The 23753-nt window shown below is 43.1% G+C and overlaps 1 protein-coding gene across 3 annotated transcripts in view; it reads left to right on the top strand.

Annotated features, from left to right (window-relative positions):
* MALRD1 (MAM and LDL receptor class A domain containing 1) overlaps window positions 1-23753 on the top strand; it is a 442313-nt gene that overhangs the window by 256607 nt on the left and 161953 nt on the right. For all 3 annotated transcript variants that reach the window (XM_083189314.1, XM_083189313.1, XM_083189315.1), the window contains 2 exons: window positions 8115-8271; window positions 15767-15877. In XM_083189314.1, coding sequence (XP_083045440.1) covers window positions 8115-8271; window positions 15767-15877 — 268 coding nt within the window. The remainder of the gene's footprint in view (window positions 1-8114; window positions 8272-15766; window positions 15878-23753) is intronic.

Here is a 23753-nt window from a genome sequence, read left to right as displayed (position 1 = left end):
GCATCCCCCCCCTGCCTGGAGCGCTCCGGTGCCTTCCACCGTCCCTGCGTATGGGCCATCTGACTCCCTTGAGACGCCCGGGACCTGCCTACATCGCATACAGTCCTTTCACATGCGATGTATCGCATGCAAACCCACTCCTCACTGCGGGGAGGGGGTCCGAGTTGGACAGGCAGCAGGTCCGGCCTCCAGCTCAGGTCCAATGTGCATGGGACCACGCATCAGCCCCAAGGGGGAGATAACATGCATCCAATTTGGGCCAATTTCTCTGCAGTGGAAAGAAATGTACTGTAGTTATAGAGACACATTTGATGTTATTATACTATTGTTAAATTGTCCCTTATTTCTTCATTTTGCACTTTCCCAAATGACAATATAGCAAAAGAATAAAACAAACTGAGTGCTGCACCCTTATACAATGACAAAACCGCTTAAGCTGGAAATGAGTCTCACTTTCCTCGCTATTCCCTGAAATTGCCTCAATAGAAGCATTTTATTATAATCTTGATTTTCTCTGATTTTCTCTAAGCCATTGTCTGGAGAAAATCTCTTAACCAACTATAATGCTCAGCACATCAATAAAAATATAGTTTTTATCCCAACACTGCAAAGTAATTTTGCTTCTTTTAAAGGCAATTGAACCTTTTTTTTGCATACATCTGCTTTGTTCAATGGCTTTCACTTGGCAGTTTCAGTAGTAGCGATCATTCACAAGCCTTAACTCTGTAGAAGTTACCGTGGTAACAAATGCAAATTAAATAATGAGATATTAAACGAAAAGGACTTTTTACTACAGAGCCAAAAGTGCAAAACGTCCCTGTACAATTAATATCTAAGATTCACCTGCCCTATCTGAGAGTGCTCTTTTTTTAGACAGCTAAAAAATCGTAATTTAGGGTCTTGGACTGGTCCTGGTTCCGAAAAAAACAAGGGACAAAAGGAATAAAGGTCCCACGTATTTTGGAACTCGATTAGTTTTAGTGAGTCCCGGTGACGCGCGTCGCTGGGATTCCCTTTGGGGCCGGTAGTGGAACCGGATATGCGGCTCCTCTAGTCCGGTGGTAAGGACGCGCGTTTTTTTTATTTTTTAACCCTGGACCCTCTACTGGAGAAGTGGACCGATCCAGCGTGGGAACTAGGCATGGTGAGTATGTCTGAATGACTTCAGACCATAGTCATGTCAACCTATTTCAGGTGTTGACCTATAGCCTGTCGACCTTCAGTGGTCGACCCAAGGCATGTCGACCATACGACCCTGTCCACCTTAGCCATGTTGGCCAATTCCAGGTGTTGACCTAAGGCCTGTTGATCTTCAGTGGTCAATCCAATGCATGTCGACCGAAATTGGGTCAACCGAATGACCCAGACCCAGCCAATCATAAGCTAGTGTGTGCACCCGTCGAACAGTCTGTTTGCCATGGGTGTGCGCACCCTGCGTATACACATGTGCAAAAATGCGCAGTACAAAAACAACGGTCCCTGTGCAAACGCAGCCCTGCTGCAAACGGTCAAGAATAAGGGCCCTTATCCTGTGTGCTGCATTAGCAGACGTGGCTACAGTAAAGGTCCCTATGTGTCTGCATTAGACTCTATATTCGCAATTGATTCTTAATTTTGTTTATCTTGGAGCCTAATGTTTAAAACAAATTGATAGACTGTCTCTGGCCCTCTTCCACCCCTTGTATATTTTATTTAGTCCAAAAAGTTGAACTTTCTTTCTTTTATAAAACAGGGTTGCCAACCCTCCCGGAATGGCCGGGAGGGTCCCGGAAATTGGATCCCCCTCTCAGCCTCCCAGAAAGGGGGGAAACCCTCCTGGAAAGCTGTCTGACCCCAGAAACTAGGGTGGCCAATCCCGGTGGGATCCCGGGATTTGGCCACTAAAACACCGGGAATTCAATTTCGGGATTAGACTGCGCATGCGCAGTCTAATACTGGGCAGCATCTGAGCGGGTACTCAGACTCTGCCCGTCTTCTCCAGTCCCCGGCAGTGTGGCTTTGCGCAGCGTGACGTTGTCACAGGTCGCGCTGTGCAGCCCACACAGCGGCCCTGGCTTGTCCTACGCGTGCTGCCCACCCGCTCTGGCTGTCTGATGGCTCCATTGACGAATGCCCGCCCACCCGCCCGGCTCATCGGACACCTGCCCGGCTCATCGCACACTTGCCCGCCCTGCTCATCACCCACCCGCCCTGCTCATCACCCACCTGCCTGGTAAGCAAATATGCAGGGTGCCCGAGGCGGTTTTTGTATTAGGGATGCCAATCCCGGGATCCCAGGAATCCCGGGATTAGGTATTTTTCAATCCCGAATTCCGGAATTGAAAAAATGCCCTGGGATTGGCATCCCTACCAGGAACCCTCCGCCTCAACGGGGGGTCCGTGGGTCAGATGACGCGCATTGCGTCATTTTAGCGCCGCCCACCGCAGTGTAATTCCTGAAATACTGGCATTAGATGGGGGCGGGGACGCGGCGGCTTTGGACACGCCCACAAGGCAGCCTGCCTCTGCCCCTGCCATGCCCCTTTTCCACTTGCAGCAGTGGCCCCACCCCCCTGCCTCACCGAGCTGGCTGCCTTCTCCCGGAAAAGGCAGCCAGCAAGTAGGCAAGTATGTTATAAAAACAGGTTGCATTATGACCATTCACCCACCTCTCTTGGTGTGCATGGTTTGCAGAGTGGTTTCCTGGTGAATGGAGAAATGCTCTGCATGCAGCCATTTCTCTTCACTGAGCAGACAGATTACATTCTCCTGATTCACAGGACTTGGTAAACACAAAGCTGCAATGCTTCTGCAACCTCCAGTCTTGTTAAAGGGCCCGGCAAGAGATCTGCTTGTCTCCCGCAGTAAGATTTCCAGGACCATTTGCTATATTAGCTCTGTGCTCAGGTAATGGATTCACAGAATATTTTATTTCTACTTCAAATAAAATCTATGTTTCGCTCCGAGCACATGAGCGATATTTAACCGTGTCGTAAATGTCGTATTCACACAGGAATCATTGGTACTTAGCAAAAGCAGGTGGTTAATGTATCAGCGATTTCTAAGCTGCGCTCAGTTACTGCTGCAGTCACACAGGGGTATATAATGAGATTGGAGAGAAATTATTGTGAAAAGTGTTCAAAATCTTGTGTTTTGGTTCTAATTTCATTGTCGTGTTTTGGTCTTGAAAAACTATTTGAAATGTGCACCAGACACCTTTGGGGGTTTGTGTTTTGGATCTGGATTGGTTTTGACAAAAAACCTTTTTTGGTTTTGGTTTTGCATCTATACAATTTGGGAGTAGTCCCCCATAGTACACTTGGCAACACCCCATGAATTATATGGCACAATTAGCAGAATCTCATGAATTATACAGCACCCCATTAATTATATGCCACACTTGGCAACACCCCATTAATTATATGGCACACTTAGCAGCATACCATGAATTATATGGCACACTTGGCAGTACCCTGTGACTTATAAGGCACAATTGGCAACACCCCATTAATTATATGGCACACTTGGCAACACCCCATTAATTATATGGCACACTTGGCAACACCCCATTAATTATATGCCACACTTGGCAACACCCCATTAATTATATGGCACACTTAGCAACACCTTATTAATTATATGGCACACTTAGCAGCATACCATGAATTATATGGCACACTTGGCAGCACCCTGTGACTTATAAGGCACAATTGGCAACACCCCATTAATTATATGTCATACTTGGCAGCATACCATGAATTATATGGCACACTTGGCAGCATACCATGAATTATATGGCACACTTGGCAGTACCCCATGAATTATATGGCACACTTGGCAGTACCCCATGAATTATATGGCACACTTGGCAGCACCTCATGAATTATATGGCACCCTTGGCAGTACCCACATGTGTGATGAAATCTTGGGACTGGGAATACTGCTGAAGATGAATCCGATGGTCTCCGTGGACAACCGAGGGAACAGGTGGAGCCTGTAAAAATAAAATCTGAAATCCGGAATAATCCCTTATGCAAAATGCTTGTGCTTTCTGATAAGGGATACTCAGCCTGTATTAAAAAATTATATTTGAAAGGTCGTTTTTTTTAATGGACTTTTTACAGTGTGATCTTCCTCGCCAAGAAATCCTGAAATATGGAAAAACTTGAATGAATCTATGGGGGATCATTCAGGGCTGCAAATTTGCAGGCTGGACGAGTATTGATCAACTGAGGCGATCTGATTGCAAGGCTCTGCAAATTATCAGAGAAGCAATCAAACCTTAATAACCCCCTAGGTGACCTTTCTTTACCCTGTCTCATCTAGATCCCCCATTGCTCCGCTTTCACAGTGTCTGTCACCACTCTTTTCCTGTGTAAAAAAGCATCCCTAGTATGGTTGACAGAAACCATAGGTCGACATTGGCAAAAAGATCAACATGAGCAATAGGTCCACATGACAATGGTCGACGCAGCAAAAGGACAGCGTTAGTTTTTCACGATTATTTTCTTTCAGATATTTTGGTCATACTTTATGATCCACTTAGACTACAATTAAAGTGTTCTGATCGTGAGTGAGTGAAACGAGCCATGCGAGGGTACACAATACACTATTTGGGTGTCCAAGTTGACAGATGTTGAAGGAAAAAACCCTAAAAAACTCATGTCGTCCTTTCCTGTCTAAATCTTTTCCATGTTGACCTATTGCTTGTGTCAACATTTTGTCTGTGTTAACCTACTGCATGTCAAACTTTTTCACAAGTCAAAGTTTTCACTGTCGACCATTCATGGTCAACTTAGACGTTGTCCACCTAGTAATCCACACCCAGTACGTTCTACGCAAATGCGTGAACCTCTAAATTTGTAGATAATATATAAGTCATATTCATGTTGTTATGTGATCTGTATGGGGTCTATACAGTTGCCAGTAATACCCATGATTTAATAATAATAATAATAATAATAATAATAGTGTTATTTATATAGCACTTTTCTTCCAATCGGACTCAAAGGTCTTTACATTTACCTTTACAGCAGAAAAAAAAACAAATGAAGGTTAAAAGTGGATATTAGTAAAAGAGAGGACAGGAAAGTCTTTTTTTGCTTTTTTGAACAGTGGGTGCCTTTCGCACTGTGTGGTGAAGAGAATTCCACAGAGTCGGAGCCAATGTGTGAAAGCCTCACTTATGAGGGCCGCTGAGCAGGGCAGCCATCAGGGGGGGACTGTGGGGAATCCAGTCCCGGGCCAGTTAGAAAGGGGGCCCAGGACTGGACTTTATCAAGTATAATTTGTCATAAACAAAGTTCACATTTCCCTTAAGCAATGTGGAGGTTGAGTAGTGCGGCCGGTGCTGCCGACACCGGTCTCACCAGGCATTCCAGGTGTTTGAGAAGGGAAAGGGGGCCCTGCCTATTTTGTCAGTCCCGTACCGCACAATTTCTGATGGTAGCCCCGCCCCTGAGAATAGGCAACACATTTTCTGCCCCAGTTTGATCGGGGGATCTTCAGCCGCACTCTGATCGGTATCCCCGGTCCATATCTAGCCCACTTTAAAGTGAAGAGTGTTTGGGACAGGATAACGGATACTTCTCTGCTAAGCTGTTATTGCAGCATTGTGTCTTGTAAATAAGTAAGTAAGTTTTATTTATATAGTGCACTTTCTCCAACAGGACTCAATGCGCTTTACAGACATTAAAAATAACAATGCACATACTGTAATACAAAGAGTTATATTCAGCAGTGCCACATGGTGCCAGCCAGATAGGTAGCCAGTAACAGTACAGATATAGGACACATACAGATATATATATACTAGATGTACTCTAATGAGGGACATGGACATGGGGAACATATAATTACTGAGCTGTGCAGCACCCAGGCAGCCATTCAGCAGTGCCACATGGTGATTGCACAGCCAGCTAGGTAGCCAGTAACAGTACTGATATATATACTAGCTGTACTCTAATGAGGGACACGGACATGGGGAACAATTTAATTACTTAGCTGTGCAGCACCCAGGCAGCCATTCAGCTGCGCCACATGGTGATTGCACCAGCCAGTACCGTACATATAGAACATTAGAACAGTACAGGGTACACAGAACTAGACATAACACAATTAAAGCACAATTCTTAGTACACAATACAGCTGAATGAGAATAGATGCAGGTATAGATTTTAGGTAAGTAAGAGAGCTGTAGTTGAAATGCAAGAAGCGTGCTGTGAGAACAGGAGGGAAGAGAACCCTGCTCTAAGGAGCTTACAATCTAAATCTTGGGTAGGTGGGACCTCCCCCACAGAGGCCACCCGACTGAACTCAAGGCACCATCCCTCCATGCAATGGTGGAACTATTATCTTACCAAAAAAAAGTGACACTAGTTTCTAACTTTCTGTCAGGCTGTTTTGGGTCTGTGTATTGAGCAAATTATTTTTAATAACCCTGTGCAAAAATTGGATGCAACAAATTGTATACAGCAAATGACATAATAAAAATATCCCATTATTTTCAATGTTCTCTTCCTGCGTCTTTATGTTCAGAAGGAACAACTCGTAGGTGTCTATCAAAAAATATAAACATAATAAACGATTTGCCTTCAACTTCTTTTCCTGATGATAAAGTCGATGAGCCCAGTAATGAATTGCTGTAGTCAGTAAAGTGTCGGAGTTGTTGATCACTTGAAGTCATTTAATTTTATTTCCCTAATGAGTAATCAGCATGCAGTATTTGGGGTAATCTGGTGTCTATAATGAATACTGCCGTTAAGAAAAAGCCTGCCAATTCTATACATTTATTTATTTACAGTATAGCCTTCAATGAAGATGCATCTGTAGGTCAATGCCGTTCTGAGAACTAAATGACCCCCAGGTTCCCCGTAAAAGCACAGATACAGAAACAACTGACACATGATCCAATCAGGTTCTTTATGGGTGCTACAATTTAGTCACCCAGGAAAAGGACCAGAAACTATGATATTCTGCAATATGCGTTACTGGAACACCATGTTTTGTGGTATTAAATAAATAACTTAAATCAACGTACTGAGCCTATGATTGGCTATACAAAATTTCACGTTTGATTATAAGGACTGATTCAGATTTGTAAGGTAGGCAAAAGAAAAAACAAAACAAAAAAGTTACTTTGTATCCGGAACAAAATATATTGCCATGCAAGGGAAGCAAACTCCTTTATCTTTTTTTCTGTGCATGGTGAATATTGGCTGCTTTTGCATGTAGCTGTCAGGATCCGATGTCTGAGAAACACATTTTTAACTTTAAGTGTTTCTCCAGACTTGCTCTGAAGTTCTATAGTAGATCATGAGGTGCCCCCTTGGGTGCAGGAGCCCGGCGGCAGATGACTCCATTGCCTCCCTGAGTTCTGCCTCTGCATGTTAACCATATGGGATTAATCTATTGACTATACATACTATACATCTATACATTGGAAACCAAATAAAATGGAATTGACATTCACAGTCCTGGCAGTATGGCCCATTAGCAAAGATATCTTGAGCTAATTACCTGACCACATTCGGCCCCCATACACTATGCTACTTCTCCGAGGGGATAATTTGCATGTGATGCCCCTTGAACCACCTGGGAGCTTCCCGGACAGCATGAGGTCAGACACGCAGCAGGTCCGATCCCCGATTCTGATGTTAACAGGGCCGCACATCGGATCAGATGTGAAACACATCCGATTTGGTCACTTTTCACCCGACTTCTCGGGTGATTGTCGGAATCAAGTGAAAAATGGACAAATCGCACAAGTCTATGTTAGTCCCCTTTGAAATGACAATCTAGGGCAGGGGATCGGTACCCTTTTATGACTTATGACAATGTTATCTTATTTTAATTATTGGAGACGTACAGTATTAGGATTGTATTAAGATCTGGATTTCTGAAAGCAATTTAAAATAATCTATAGGTAGCAAAGGTGTAATATGTATCACTGGACAAATTTTGTTTATGTATTAATTGGTTAGACGTCTTGCTGAGACAGTGGTCAGTGCCCGGCAGGGGATGACATGATCCTTTGCTGTTCCCATCACATGGCTTTCAGCTTCTGATAAAGTGAACCACCATTCTGACCATGCTGTATTGCAAACAACTCTGACTATACAACCTTGACTTTACAGAGACTCAGAAGAAGGTTGGTATTTATATGCAGACAGTTCCAATGGAGAATTTGGTCATACAACTTACATCATGACTCCCATTATTTCCAATACGGGACCCAAGTGTAAACTGACATTTTGGACCTATATGAACGGCGCAACTGTAGGATCATTACAGGTTGGTAAATGCTATTATTATTATTATTATTATTATTATTATTATTATTATTATTATATAAAAGCTTTAAAACTACTACATATGTTTAATCACTGATCCTATCACCTAACTGTCCCTGATTATTGTGACCTTTCCTAGTTCTGTTTTGAGCCTCACCCACTTTGCAGATCCATTTCCCCGATGCTCAACCAGTGTGTCTTAGGTTGAGGTTAGATCTAATTACTGATAACACAGAGAAGCTGTACAGTGAGGAGTGTGATATATATAAAGGCCCCACACACCTGAATAACAATGGACCCCAATGCACAATCTCGACAGGTCGTTCCGAAAGATTGCATGCATATCACGTGTAATGTCGTTATGATGTGTGGTCCCACGGGTCAAGAGGTCGGCCCCCAGACCAGACATGGTGCACATCTGATCTCGATAGCTTTCTTTGCTGTCTTAAGCAGATTATATGTGTTTTTTTAGCATATATGATCGCTCCTTCGACACTCCATGACCTGCATACGATCAGGTCACACTGTCAATAGAAGAGCTGCATTGTGGCACTATTGTTAAACAGAGAATCCTGACACCAGGGAGCCGGCACTCCCCCACTTTTTAATTCTAGTGAGACCAGTCTACAGAGCATATTTAAATCTTGTCATGGAGACATCTATTAAAGGTGTAATTTGGTCAAAGGTCCTCTCTTTGTGGTGATTTATTGCTGGTCACCTAACCAAAGAAGTCTTCCCCAATGTAGCTTCCATAATTTTAGAGGTGCACACATTTTTCAAAAGAAGTGCCCATATACTAATTATTATGTGGCGATCACCTGTGATCACTCAACAATTTCAACCTGCAATATGGAAAAAAATACATTTTTCATAGATGAGGAGGACACATTGGGCCCATTCCCCCCTTTACTGTCCCTAGCACCTGTGGTGGAATGCTTCAGCAAGGTATAATTTCTATAGGCATTGCATATTAAAAACATTAGTGATAATGAGGTCACAATTGAACAATATCATACATTGAAAAATGGGCACAGCACAGGACTGAGAAAACCCCCAGCAGTAAAGCAGTTAAAGGAGATACAAGATTAAATACTGTTGTACAAGTCCAGGTATATCAGGACAACCCCTGACTGCTGGTTCCAGCACACCCTCTCCATCCAGACATGCTGGAATAGGGCCACAGTAGTGTGCATTCAACTACCAGTGGAGTAAATCCTGGTCCGGGATACTGTTGTTTATTTACAATATGCAAAATGGCCAAGATGCAGCTCAGAACCAGCTTTGGTTATGTCCTGCAGTATTATTGCACTGATTTTTTTTTTTTTTTTATCAAAGTGCATCGGTTTTGCAGAACAAGATGGTGACATTAGCATTGTAGAGGATGTTTGAACAGGTTGAGGTAGTTCTTCGAAGGAAGTGATGAAAACGGGATCAGACTGTGAGGTCATATCCTCTTCCTGTGAGTCCTTGCCCCCATTGGACGTGCACAGGAAGTAGTCACTGCAGCACACCTGGTGCCACAAGGTCCCTGCTTTTAAGGCTCAGCTATGTAGAAGAGCAGGACAGTAAATCCTTTAGCTTAGACATATCTTACAATTTTTCCTTTGATGTAACCAGATAATTGTGTATCAGATAGAAACGCTGCATGTTACATTCCCTGTGGTGTTTTTGGTAGAACGCCATGATAGCGGTTAACAGAAGGTGAACATTGAACAAGGAACCAGGCTTTGTACAATGTTGTGAAGTCTTGATAAAAAGACAAATATAATATTAGGCTTTGTGTTTGCCAAGTCAAATTTAGCATCAACTAGAAAAACTTGAAAGCAATCAACACATAACTAGGGATGTACAATCCTAATGAGACCAAGACAAAAGCAAAGACTAATTACACACCAAACGGTTCTGCACATATGTTACATTAAATCAAGGTTGTGTCAATTAAAACAGTCACATTATGCTCATAGAAGTTGACTGTAAAAATTGTTATGCAGTGATTGATGTTGTGTATTATATCCATGTATGCCTATGATTATTATCTTAATTTGATATAAATTGACCTGCAAAAGTAATTGAAAGTCACATCAATAGTCACTTGTCCCATAAAAGCAAATCAGCAGCTGGTCTCTTTGCTGGCAAGTATTTTTTTTTGTTAAAGGGAACATGTGTTATTTTAAAATATGTTAATAAAATGTCATACAACCATTTAAATGTGCTTTATTGTACTTTTTTTTTTTATTCTAAACAGAGTTGTGTAATATTAGTTTAAAAAAAATGTACATCTTTAGTAAAAATCTATGGTGCGGGGTAACACTGAACAGTACATTCTCAAAGCAGCAATTCCAAAAGGAAGTCTTGTAAGGTTAAAGGATACATCTACTTTGAACCATGGGGTTTTATTAAATACAGTGTATCAAAGATTTTGCTACAGTCTAATCTTCAGGTTTATGCACTAGGGGGTAAATGATGGGAGTTCTGTTGAAGATGGGATGTTGCTATGGCCAACCAATCAGCTTATATATATTATCTTCTAGAAGGTTCTAAATTAATAAGAAGAACAGTATAATCTGATTGGTTGCTTTGGGCAACATTCCAGATACAATAGAACTCATATCTTAGTAAATTTACCCCCAGGGGAGAGGTTAGGGCTAAGGAGGGAGAGGGTTAGGCAGCTGGAATGGAGGGGGTCTAGAGTTAGGCACTAAAGGGGATGGTTAGAGTTCGGCAGTTGGGGGGGGGGGTGGGAGGTTAGGCACTAACAGGTAGGGTTATGGTTAGGTTGCGGGGGGATGGTTTGGGTTACCCATCAGTTATCGAGAGTTAGGGGGCTAGGGGGAGAAGGTGAGTATACTTACTTCAGCACCTGTTGAGTGTCACGCTCTGGATAGAAGTAACCCCGGACGTAGGGGCTGACTTGAAGGAAAACCTGGGTCCCTTGATGAGGCGGTTGTGCATTAGCGGGAACACCCTTAAAGTCAAATAGGAGTCGTTACCATGACAGGGGAATATATAATAACTGGTGTTTATTATGCACGCAGATGAAGGAACAACAGCGGCAGTTGGCAGAACTTGGTAAATGGTATCACAATTGGATACAGAATATCACATGCAAAGTCCTAAGCACACTGTATGGGCATTAGCGATGTTGGACAATGGAGATGCACTGTTAGAACACCGATGGAAGTCCCAATACACATATACAGGTGCAACAAGCACTAGAGACAGTTGGTGCAGTGTAGGAACACAGATAAAGTCCCAGTAAATAATACAGTAGCTTAGATGGAGATAAATGGGGTAATCCTGAACACTGTGAACTTGGAAGATACCGATGAACTGAAGGTAACGATGATGAAGAACTGATGCTGTAGTATAGATGGGGACGCCCTTGTAGTTGCCACCAGATCGCCATCCGCAGGTTTCTGGTGGATGGCGATCCGGTGGACGGGACGTGGACACGTGAGCGTCTCACACGCTCGCACGTCCATTGCCAAGAATGGGGCGCGTGAGCGCCTGGACATGCGTGCTCCCCATTCTGGTGGACCCTGGTGAACGGCGCATGGCGGTAGTCGCGCTGAGAGCCACTCCGATGAGAGCGGCTCCATCTGTATATCGTTTATGGAGCACCAATGGAGTTGACTATCGATGGTAGGACACCAATAGAGCAGGAGACTAGCTAGGAAGCTAGTAGGAGACTCAGGAGGTCGGTTGAATCCAATAAGGAATTGATATGAAACCGATGGTGAATTGATGTTGAGTCAATGGTAACTGGAGGACACAGGAGACTAGCTAGGAGGCTGGTGGGAGACTCAGGAGGTTGTCTGGAACCTATGAGAGTTTGATGTGGAATCGATGGTGAAATGATGTTGCTCAGTATCGGTGGTGGAACACCAATGGTGTAGAGAAATATATGGCGGAACTTCAATGGAGATGGGGGAGCATCGATGGTGGAACACCGATGGAGCACGGGATCGATGATGGAACACAATGGTGTGGAGATATCGATGGTGGAACATCGAAAGAGCTTGAGATGAGATCGATGGTGGAACACCGAAAGGTGTGGAGCTATCGATGGTGGAACACTGATGGTGTGGAGCTATTGATGGTAGGACACCGATGGAGCTCGGCAAGCTACACACTGGAATGACACAGGTCCTTGGAAGTAGCAGAGTCCACTGGTGCAGGAAACCTGGAAGCAGCTAGAGACAGAGGGAGAGCACGATGCAGGTGAGCACGATGCATGTAACAGGAGTGCTTGGAATCAGCTTTAGCTGAACTGGTTAATACCAGCAATACCGGTAGGAGCCAGACTGTGCAGCAGGATGCAATTAGCCTGGGTCTTGTGAGAAAATGCAGCTAGATTGTAGACATCATTGAACTGGCAATTTCCCAAGTCTCGACCCAGCATTCTCATAGCAGCCAGTGTGTAGTGATTGGTTGGGCAATTAGCAGGACAGGAATATGCTCAGGATTGGCTGTGAACAAACAGGTGACTGGAATGGACATGTCTGCTCCCATGTCCCATGTCAACCTAGACCATGTTGACCTTTTTCATGTGTCCACCAATTGTAATCAACCTATCGACAAGATACTGTTGACCTATGGACCGGATACCACCTGGAACAGCACCCTGCAGCCTGGAGAGCTGCTCTAGAATGATCCTGGCAATGCTACTTAACACAACCTTCTCCTTCTGATTTCGTGGCTATATGTGTATATATAATGGACTGGGTGTACATTGGAAATAGGCATCTGAATCCATGAGGCGCAAGTGAGTCTTGCCATTATTAGTAGAATGATAGCTTTGAAAATTTGGTTCTGTGCACTTGAAGCAGAGACTCTGAGCCTTATTCTGGTTGACACCTGTCATGTTAACGCCGATCGCCGCCCGCACAAGCGGCCACCCCCCGCACGCTGAATCTCCCTGCTCACCTCTCTGGGCACAGCATCTACTTTGCAGCCTGAGGGGCTGGGGACTCAGAGAGCCGCTAGCCATGTCCCCACAGTGGCGAAACCCTCCAAATGTCGGGTGCACGCTTTCCGAGATGTCCCTCTTCACGCCTGGCCGATGTTGGGAGGTATGACCACATTAGAAACATGCATCTATTGAACAAAACCGGGCACCATATGCAATAAACGGGAAGTAGAATTCTATGTAAGTGGAACAATAAATTCTATTTCCTCAAAACTATACGAAAATGTAATATAAGTTCAATTCACTGCACATCTGTAATACGTAATAAATAGAACATTGGTGTTTTGTGCTGTACCATGATTTTTGTTTCAGAGTCTTTGGGGCTATATATCAAAATCATACAGTATTCAGAAGATATATCCCACCAATATATCATCAAACTCACACAGCTCAATTCTTTTGTTAGGTCAATCTGTCACTAGAAATTCTCATTACAAAACGCCGCTCCAAAATCTCTAATAATTTGACTTCATTAAAGATAAAGAATAAGAAGATTACACTTTTTTTTTTTTTGTATTTTTTGTTTTTAAAGATCCCAAACTATCTCGCTGATGGCTCATCTCCCAGCATTAACATGAATGATTACGCTCACACTAGTACAATTTATGACTGGGTCCAAATTATTTTACAGAGTATATTTTTCTTTATCGGCGTAGTGAAAAGAAGAAGAATGGCGTTATATTACAAAACACAATTTGTTTAGAAGCCATTTGTCACAGACTAAATAAACCATTTTATAGAACAGAATAATTGGATTTAGATGATGTTTTTCTCTTCTTGTTATTAGTTTATTTTTTATTAGTTGGAATAGGTAAAGGCCCAGTATAGAGATAAAACGTCCGTTTATCGATATCGTGTTCTTTAGGCTAAATGACTTGGGTTAGCCACCAGGAACAAATTGCTTTTTACTGAATGTCGCTGACATCATTAAATGGCCACTATATCTAAAACTCAAGGCATTTTAAATAATAGAGCTGCTATTAACATTCAGTAATAAATATGTAAATGTTTCAGGACCTTATCAAGATGTAAGTTATTCCCGATAAGGCTGCATTAATGGTGTAAACTTGTTAGTTATTGGGACAAATCTTTTAGGAGTAGACATGGGTGATTACCAACAAATGATAACATGGAGTTACATACAACGGCAAGTGTCATAGCTCTTATTGTTGTAAGGAAATTGTAGCTCCTTTTTCAAGGTACACCTAGTTGAAATTAAATCTGCCAACCTCTATTCTCAGAACACAATTGTTTTTCATTTACTTTTGTCTTCTAAAAATAGTGCTAGTATGCTATTTTGACGCTGCACCCCCAGTTATCTTACTACAAACCTCAGCTGAATATGATTGTGTCTTGCTACAGCACAGAGTTGCAAATTGTCTTTAACCATGGGAGCCCTATGGCACAGGTAACGATGCCACGTCAAAAACAATTGATGGGCACCTATTTCCTGTGGGGCCCCTAAGCTTCATCCATCAGCCTTATGGATAATATGGCCCTGCTTTTCGTAGATCTATATAGAAGTCAACCTCTTCCTGGCCCCAAGCCTTGTCTTTCTCATGATGCCCATGGTAGTGTTAAAGTTCTATTGTTGACCTAGCTTTTTAGTGCTAAGAATCTGCAGTCCTGCTAATTGGCCTGAGAGCGGAGCTGGAGAGTCACATGATTTGGGCAGATAGTTTGAGTATCCAGATTAATCCCAGGTGTTAGAATGGCCATGCAATAACTGAATACACAATCCAACAATGGTCATCTACTGACCACATGTTTCAGCATGTCCAACAATGATCAATTTGTTACACAGCCACAGATACAATGATATCTGGTCACTATGGGCCTTATCATAGTTCACTCTTTCTGACAAAATCCTTCTTAGATGGGCAAAACCATGTGCACTGCAGGTGGGGCAGATGTTACTTGTGCAGAGAGAGTTAGATTTGGGTGGGGTTTTACTTCAAAGTGAGATCTATATTGCAGTGTAAAAATAAAGCAGCCAGTATTTACCCTGCCCAGAAACAAAACGACTCACCCAAATCTAAGTTTCTCTGCACATTTTAAATCTGCCCCCCTGCAGTGCACATGGTTTTGTCCATCTAAGAAGGATTTTGTCAGAAAGAGTGAACTAGAATAAGGCCCTCTATCTCTACTAATGCTTTATGTGGGACCGGCATAAAAAACACCATCATTCTGTAATCATTAGAGGTTCCTTAGTAGGTTTCTATGAGATGAAGAATTAAAGGGGACGTGTCTGATTCAACTGGGCATGATGTGCTCTAGCTAATTCTTACTACTACTTCTAATAATAATAATAATATTGGGAGTAATCGGGGAAAGGGAATCAAAAAGCTTTTTATGCACAGTGGCCATAAGTATGGGACCTTTATTAACCATGCCAGATATTGTAGACCAGGGAATTTATCATCTTATACTTGTATGTCTGTGGATGATCATTAAATTAAACATGTATTGTGGAACTGTCTTATTTCATTGCAATCATCTAATTCCACAGTTTCATTTTAACTTCCAGGTTCTTATTCAGTTTGGGGATGTGACCTATGAACTTTGGTTCCAGAGTGGTAAACAAGGAGCAAGATGGAAACGAGCAGAAATTTATTTGGGAACACTGTCTAACTTTCAGGTTTGTTTTTCTGTTTTATTTTTTCATAGAGTTCAGTTCCACTGTTCCAGGTAGGTCATACAAATCTGTAGTATTAATATACACTGTAAAACTGATTAATTCATATATTATAACTTAATATATCAGTCATTCATGGAGTTCCAGTGGACCTACACAAGAACTGTACAATGCTTGCCCAGACCAAGATATGGAAGACCAAGATATAGAACTGCAAATTCGATCATTGTTTACCACTAATAAATCTGGGGGATCTTTGTGTAACAGATGAGGTTTCTTAGGCATTACCTGTTGCCAGGGAGTTTCATGCCTGTTGCCAAGGGTTTATATGCTCATTGCCAGGGGTTTACATGCTCATTGCTAGGGGCTATGTAGCTCCGGGCTCATAGAACTGGTCCTGGTTTTAGAAATTCAGGGATCAAAAAACATAGGGGATCCCCAGGATTTTTAAAACCAGCACCAGGCTCAAGGGCCGGTCATGATTTCCAAAATGCGGGGGACGAAATGAGTAGAGGTACCCTGTATTTTGGCAACCAGCCCCAGGCCAAACAGCTAACAAGGTGATGCCACAGCAAGGCGGAAACTTTTTATGCAAGTTCCCCCGGCCAAAGCATTCATCCCTGTGGCTGGTCAATAGAGGGGTCGCCCCTCCAGAGTTACCCCTGCCCAGGCTGAAGTCAGGGCTGTCCCTTGTGCCCCGGGGCAGTAAACACCTGGCTGTTAAATGGTTAATAATAGATTAAACTATTGTTTAATGTTGTGCAACTTAAAGTCCCAGCAAGCCTGCACCGCATGCAGGGACTTGGAGAAACACAAGTCCCAGCATGCAAGGCATTAAAGGGCTCGCTGAGTCTTGTAGTTCCACAACATGACAAATAGTCAAATAAAACACGCACACACACAAACAGTATAACTTTATTACACGCTACATTCATTCACATATACTGTACATTACCTATGGATTCCCTCAAAGGCCTGTCCTCTTCTCCAAGTAAAGTCCAAATGGGTACCTGTTGAGGGAAATTATACTCACCACATGCCTCCCGGGTCATTTGCAGCCTTCTCCACCTGGCAGTACCCCTGCAGGAGAAGCCCAAATGTTTGTTTACATTCGCGGCTCCTTCCACATGCCGGGGTTAGTCCCGCCCACCAGCCAAAGGCTGCTCTTTATTTGCTTATTTACTTTTATACTTTTTTTTGGACCGAGCCATGCACAGATCTGGTCTGTGCATGGTTCTGTCAAACTCGCCACGATTAACTTCGTCTATTTGTTCCGCGATTCTTAGTAACGTTTTCCAAAATTTGCAATATATTAAGTTTGCGAGTTATACTTGATAATGGGAAAACATCTGGATGCGATTTAAAGTGTGAGAAAAAAAATCGACAGGACAAAATGTGCGATTTTTGTGGCAAAAAGTGCAATTTTTACCACAATTCCCACCCTGTTAAATGTGCAATTTCTGAAAAACTTACGAATTCGGCCGTTTTTTGACTAAAAATCGCCCAAAGTCCAAATAACTCATCCTATTTAATGTCACCCGAGGTGTCTAAGAGGAGACAAAATTCCTATATATGTACAAATGCATTATGGGTTAATACAGAGAACTACAGTTGTGCTCATAAGTTTACATACCCTGGCAGATTTTGTGATTTTCTCGCAATTTGTCAGAGAATATGTATGATAACTCACAAACTTTTCTTGGTTAGTAATTGGGTGAAGCCATTTATTGTCAAACAACTGTGTTTACTCTTTTTAAATCATAATGACAACAGAAACTACCCAAATGACCCTGATCAAAAGTTTACATACCCTGGAGTTTTTGGTCTGATAACATGCACACAAGTTGACACAAATGGGTTTGAATAGCTACTAAAGGTAACTATTCTCATCTGTTTGCTTGTAATCAGTGTGCGTAAAATAGGTCATTGAGTTTCTGGACTCATGAAAGACCCTTGCATCTTTCATCCAGTGCTGCACTGACGTGTCTGGATTCTGAGTCATGGGGAAAACAATCAGCAGTGTTCAAACTCTAATTAAGAAGTGGAAAATGAGGGATTCTGTGTAAACCAAATCATGGTCAGGTAGACCAACAAAATTTCAGCCACAACTGCCAGGAAAATTGTTCAGGATGCAAAGAAAAATCCACAAATACAGTAACTTCAGCTGAAATACAGGACTCGCTTAAAAAAGTGGTGTGGTTGTTTCAAGATGCATGGGCTGCATGGTCGAGTCGCCAGAAGAAAGCCATTACTAAGCAAATGCCACAAAGCATCCTGCTTACAATAGTCCAAACAGCACAGAGACAAGTCTCAAAACTTCTGGGACAAAGTCAAATTTAACTTTTTGGCCACAACCATAACGTTACATTTGGAGAGAAGTCAACAAGGCCTATGATGAAAGGTACACCATTCCTGCTGTGAAACACAGAGGAGGATCACTGATGTTTTGGGGATGTATGAGCTACAAAGGCACTGGAAACTTGGTCAAAATTGATGGCAAGATGAATGCAGCATGTTATTAGAAAATACTGGAGGAAAATTTACACTCATCAGCCCGGGAGCTGCGCATGGGATCTACTTGTACGTTCCAACATGACAATGATCCACAACACAAGGCCAAGTCGACCTGTCATTGGCTACTGCAGAATAAAGTGAAGGTTCTGGAGTGGCCATCTCAGTCTCCTGACCTCAATATCATTGAGCCACTCTGGGGAGATCTCAATCGTGCAGTTCATGCAAGACAGCCCAAGAATTCACAGGAACTGGAGGCTTTTTGCCAAGAAGATTGGGCAGCTTTACCATCTAAGAAAATAAAGTGTCACAAAGGACTTCAAGCTGTCATTGATGTTAAAGGGGGCAATACACGGTATTAAGAACTGGGGTATGTAAAGTTTTGATCAGGGTCATTTGGGTAGTTTCTGTTGTCACAGTTTTTTGACAATAAATGGCTTCACCCAACCACTAACCATGAGTGAAAGAAAAGTTTGTGAGTTATCATTCATATTCTCTGACAAATGGCCAGAAAATCACAAATTCTGCTAGGGTATGTAAACTAATGGGCCCCATACATCAGCAATTAATTGTGACAATCCTCAGATCTGGAGATGATTGTCACAATTAATCTTTAATGTGTGGGCTCCCCCTTTTGGCGATCCCGATCAAAAATTGATCGGGATGGCCAATCGATTGCTAAATCAGATTTTTAAACATGTTTAATAATCTGGTATTATCTGCGGTTGTTTTTTATATGTGTGGGCATTCCCATTTCGTCTTCTTCTTCTATTTACATTATGAAAAGAAGTAACATCTGAAATGACAATCAATTGAGGTGATGTATGAGCACTTTCCAGATATGAAGATGCAATCTTTAGATGGGAAAAATCTGCCGATCACTGAAATAAATCTGTAATGTGTAGGCAAGTCAAATAGATTGTAGAAACCATTTATCTGGCCAAAAAATCACTGGATCTGGAAAACCATTAATTGTGATTGCTGATGTATAGGGCCCATTATAAGCACAACTGTATATTTGTAAACAGGCAGGCGGTCACCCCCTTAGGTTAGAGGAGAGGCAGTTGATGACTCAACTAATATGTTTAAGAAAGAGTTAGACAATTTTTAGAAGAAAAGAGTATCCAGCGTTAGAACCATTAATTACAATGTATAGTAGTGGGCCCAAATAGAATTAGAACTGCCATTTTGGGAAACTGGGGATTCTGGTTTAAAACAGATTGGTGGTTATTTCATCTGGTCTTTACAAATATAGGCCCTTATTCTGGTCCGTTCGCAGCTATGAGATCTAGTATAGGTTGAACTTGATGGACTGATGTCTTTTTCCACCCTCATCAACTGTGTCAAGCTCTGTAAAGTGTAAGTGGCTGATATTTTATCACTGCCCAATCAGTCCCTAACTGTCGAGTCACTGCACATACCAGGTATAAATGACAGTTAGGAGCCAATTGGCTGGTAATAAAATACCGGCCACATTATCTGCCCCTAAAAGTGGTAGGAAATTGGATTTCAGCAGAATATTTACACCAATACTACATCTAGGGAGATTGGAAACCTCGCACACAAATCTGGGTGCACAAGTGTATCACCCAGAGGCATCACCCCAGAATAGAGAATACGTTTTTTGGAAATCAGGTCTCCCCGGGGTTTGGAAATAAAGAGCTGCGAAAAGTAGAAGCTTGGAAACAATGATTGCAACCAGAGCTTAATTATACATTTCCCATTCTGTTACCCTCATAATATTCCCCCACGGAATGTAACAGAATGTCTAATTTTCCAGAGTGAAGATGAAATACAGTATCATAAACTATGTCAGCGGTGTGGCAGTTAATTGGACTTACCATATGTTCAGCAATGTGTCTCCCAGCCAAATAATTAAAGCGATATGCATTTCTGGTTGGATACCTTGTTCTGTGTACAGTAGATCTTGGAAATTAGTCTATCAAATGTTAATAGGAGAATTCCACTTGCTAGGTAATGAAGCAATCTGCTACAACAAAATGAGGGAGAAAGTTTTTCAAGAACAGATATTTTTAGCTGTTGCATTTTGATGTTGGCGGTATATGGAATAGTGTTATACAACTCTGCATTCATTATATAAAACTACGCCAAAGATTACTCTGACTTGCAACTCTCCATCGCCTACTTGTATATTCTACGCTGAGCGTAGTAGATGGACTGTTGGGGTTAGATGCAGGAAGCAGTGTCCCAACCAAAATATCTTACTGTAAATATAATTACTGGAATAACTGGAACGTTTGTAAGCCACAACAGTAGTACTCATTTTCTTACTACAGATTAAGGAATTTCAACACACGGATGTGTATGTGTATAATATATATATATATATATATATATATATATATATATATATATATATAAAAAGAAATAACCCTTTCACTGCGCTGAAATGGTAGGCCGCACCTCTACAAGTCCCCCCTGTTAGTGGGGGAAGGAGAACGGAAAATGCAACAAAGATATAGAGTGCGCCTTTGTGTGTGTCACCACTAGGGTGGCCAATCCCGGGATCGGGATCGGCGGGATCCCGGGATTTGGCCCCCAAAACACCGGGATTTCAATCCCGGGATTGGAATTTCCAATCCCGGGATTTCGGGATTAAACTGCGCATGCGCAGTTTAATGCCGGGCAGCGTCTGAGCACTCAGACGCTGCCTGGCTTCCCCATACCCCGCAGTGCGCAGCGTGACGAGGTCACGCTGCGAGGTCACGCTGCGCAGGGCACACGGCACAGCCGCACATCCACGGCTGCCAGCCCGCCCAGCGCTGACGGCCGGCCACCCACCCAGCGCTGACGGCCGGCCACCCGCCCTCCCCCCCAGCACTCACGGCCGGCCACCCGCCCAGCGCTCACGGGCACCCAGCGCTCCCTACCAACCACCCACCCAGCGGTCCCTGACAACCACCCACCCCCCCCACCCAGCGGTCCCTGACAACCACCCACCCCCCCCCCACCCACCCAGCGGTCCCTGACAACCACTTACCCCCCCACCCACCCAGCGGTCCCTGACAACCACCCGCCCACCCACCCAGCGGTCCCTGACACCCGCCCACCCACCCAGCGCTCGAGCGGCCAGGGTGTTTTTTATTATTAGGGAAGCCAATCCCGGGATCCCGGGAATCCCGGGATTGAGCATTTTTCAATCCCGAATCCCGGGATTGAAAACATGCCCCGGGATTGGCATCCCTAGTCACCACCACCACCATAAAGCAGGTGTATATTTGACACTTTTTCGTAATTTATACAATTTATTAAAAATAGGTAAAACAATTTTTCAGCAATATTTCATTCTTATGTAGTCATATTTTCATCATTCCAATGACCCAACGCGTTTCGTCGCTAGGACTTCATCAGGGGTACAACAAAAATGACTCAATAGAAATAAGCTTTCAGCTTAAAAAAGGAGACTGGTTCTTCCTTAGATCTTGAACCGATTTAGGTAATTTAAAAAATCTGCAGCGATGTTGAATGGGGCAAAATGAGGTGATGTATGGAGAGGTAAATTCATCTGTCCTCTCACAGCAATGTGTCTCTCCTATCGCACCACTCCAATGCCTGTATATATATATATATATATATATATATATATATACATACACAACAATATTTGCAGCTTTCTCTGCTATATCAAGTCCTTATCAAACCTGGAAACACCAAATATGTCATTGCATTCTGCCCAGAGGCAGAACTCTGGGAGGCAATGGAGTCATCTGCCGCCGGGCTCCTGCTCCCAAGGGGGCACCTCTCCTCCCTGCAAGTTTAAATCAGTTATTTAAAAGCCAATGATATTGCTTCTGTGGCTGAGTTCTTAAAGATATATGTGTTATCTATCTATCTATCTATCTATAATTCTTAACAGAAATATATATTTTATATAAGGTTATATAGGGTTGTGTGTGCGTATGTGTGTGTGTGTGTGGGGGGGGCACCAATATGTATCTTGCCTCCGGGCAACTGTAACGAACTTACGCCACTGATTCTGCCCCATTGAAGCCACACATATTGTATTTATTTTTTCACTAGGACACATTCCGAGCTACAGAATCTACCTAAGTATAACTGAACGATGTTTGTGTGTGTATGTGTATGTATGGATATTCCATGATAACTCTTGAACACTTTAACTAATCGCCTTCAAACTTTGCACACTACCTTATAATCTTAAGGGACAATCTAAGTTCGAAGATGGGTTTAATCGAATGACCCCTTAAGGGTCCATGTTATTTCTGTTGTTTTCATGTATTGTAATATGTCATTTTAAAGCTTATGACTTTCTGAGTACAACCAGGGCTGCTGACAGTATCCCCCCCCCCCCCCATCGAAGGTGCTGAATACAACACAATAGACAGACTCCCTTAAGTGGACCCTTAACCCATTGAGTCATGGGTTTTCCTGGTGCTGGACAAACCTACCAGGGCAGGTTTCTTCTGCCCTAGAAATACTCACCACAAAATGAGCAGCCGCTGCCTTCTGCAGTAGCCCCTCCAGGCTGTTGCCACCGGCTTTGGCTGTTTGCGCTTGCTTGAAATTTCGGGGGCCAGTTGTGGAGTTCAGGAGTGCTCAGGTGTTTGGATGCTCAGTTGTTTGTCTGTTCGGGCATTCTTGTCTTTGGACAACCGAACACACGAACGGCTGAGCATGGCCAAACATCCCCGAGCGACCCCGATCCTCCCGGAGTGGCAATGGGGAGGATTGGCAAGGAAGGGGATCAGCAACAGGGGTGGTGGAGGTGCGCCAGTGGTTCACCCTTGGAAACACCAGTGACGCACTCTTTTCTCGGGAGAGCTCGGTCCTGCAGCGCAGCTCAGCCCTAGAAATTTCCAGCCATACCACCTAAGGGGTTAAAGGCCTATAAGGGTCCATTAAATGAAAAACAGTTTCACTTTACAATACAGTACTTTTGAGATTTGCATAAGAACAAACTTTCGGAAGTAAGAGAAGGAAAACAGTACGACCTATACTAAATGGGAGAGTTCTGCACGGATGCCGAACTCGTAGGCTATTCCATTTGGCCGCTAATTTCTTTCTAAATTTAGACATATGTCCTACGATGATATTTAAAAAGTTGTATCTATTTATGACATTGCGGCTGATAATATTTAAACAAATACTATTAGGGGCGGATTGCCAATAGAAGTCACAGGGAAGATGATCGGTGGTCTGTCACGCCTGTGGGGCCGCCTATGGCCAGGGGAGGGTAGAGGGTGACAGACTGGTGATGTGGGTGTGTTGGAGGGTAGGTTGATGTGAGTATGCTAGGGGGTCGGAGGTCGCAGGCTGGCGATGTGGGCATGTAAAGGGGGCCACTTTTTGGAAATTTTCCCATGGCCACCTTTAATTCTGAATTAGC

Source organism: Crinia signifera, chromosome 5 (genome assembly GCF_055691185.1).
Source record: "Crinia signifera chromosome 5, ASM5569118v1, whole genome shotgun sequence".
Classification (NCBI taxonomy): Eukaryota; Metazoa; Chordata; class Amphibia; order Anura; family Myobatrachidae; genus Crinia; species Crinia signifera.
Note: the sequence above shows the minus strand (reverse complement) of the source record. Positions and strands in the feature narration are given on the sequence as shown.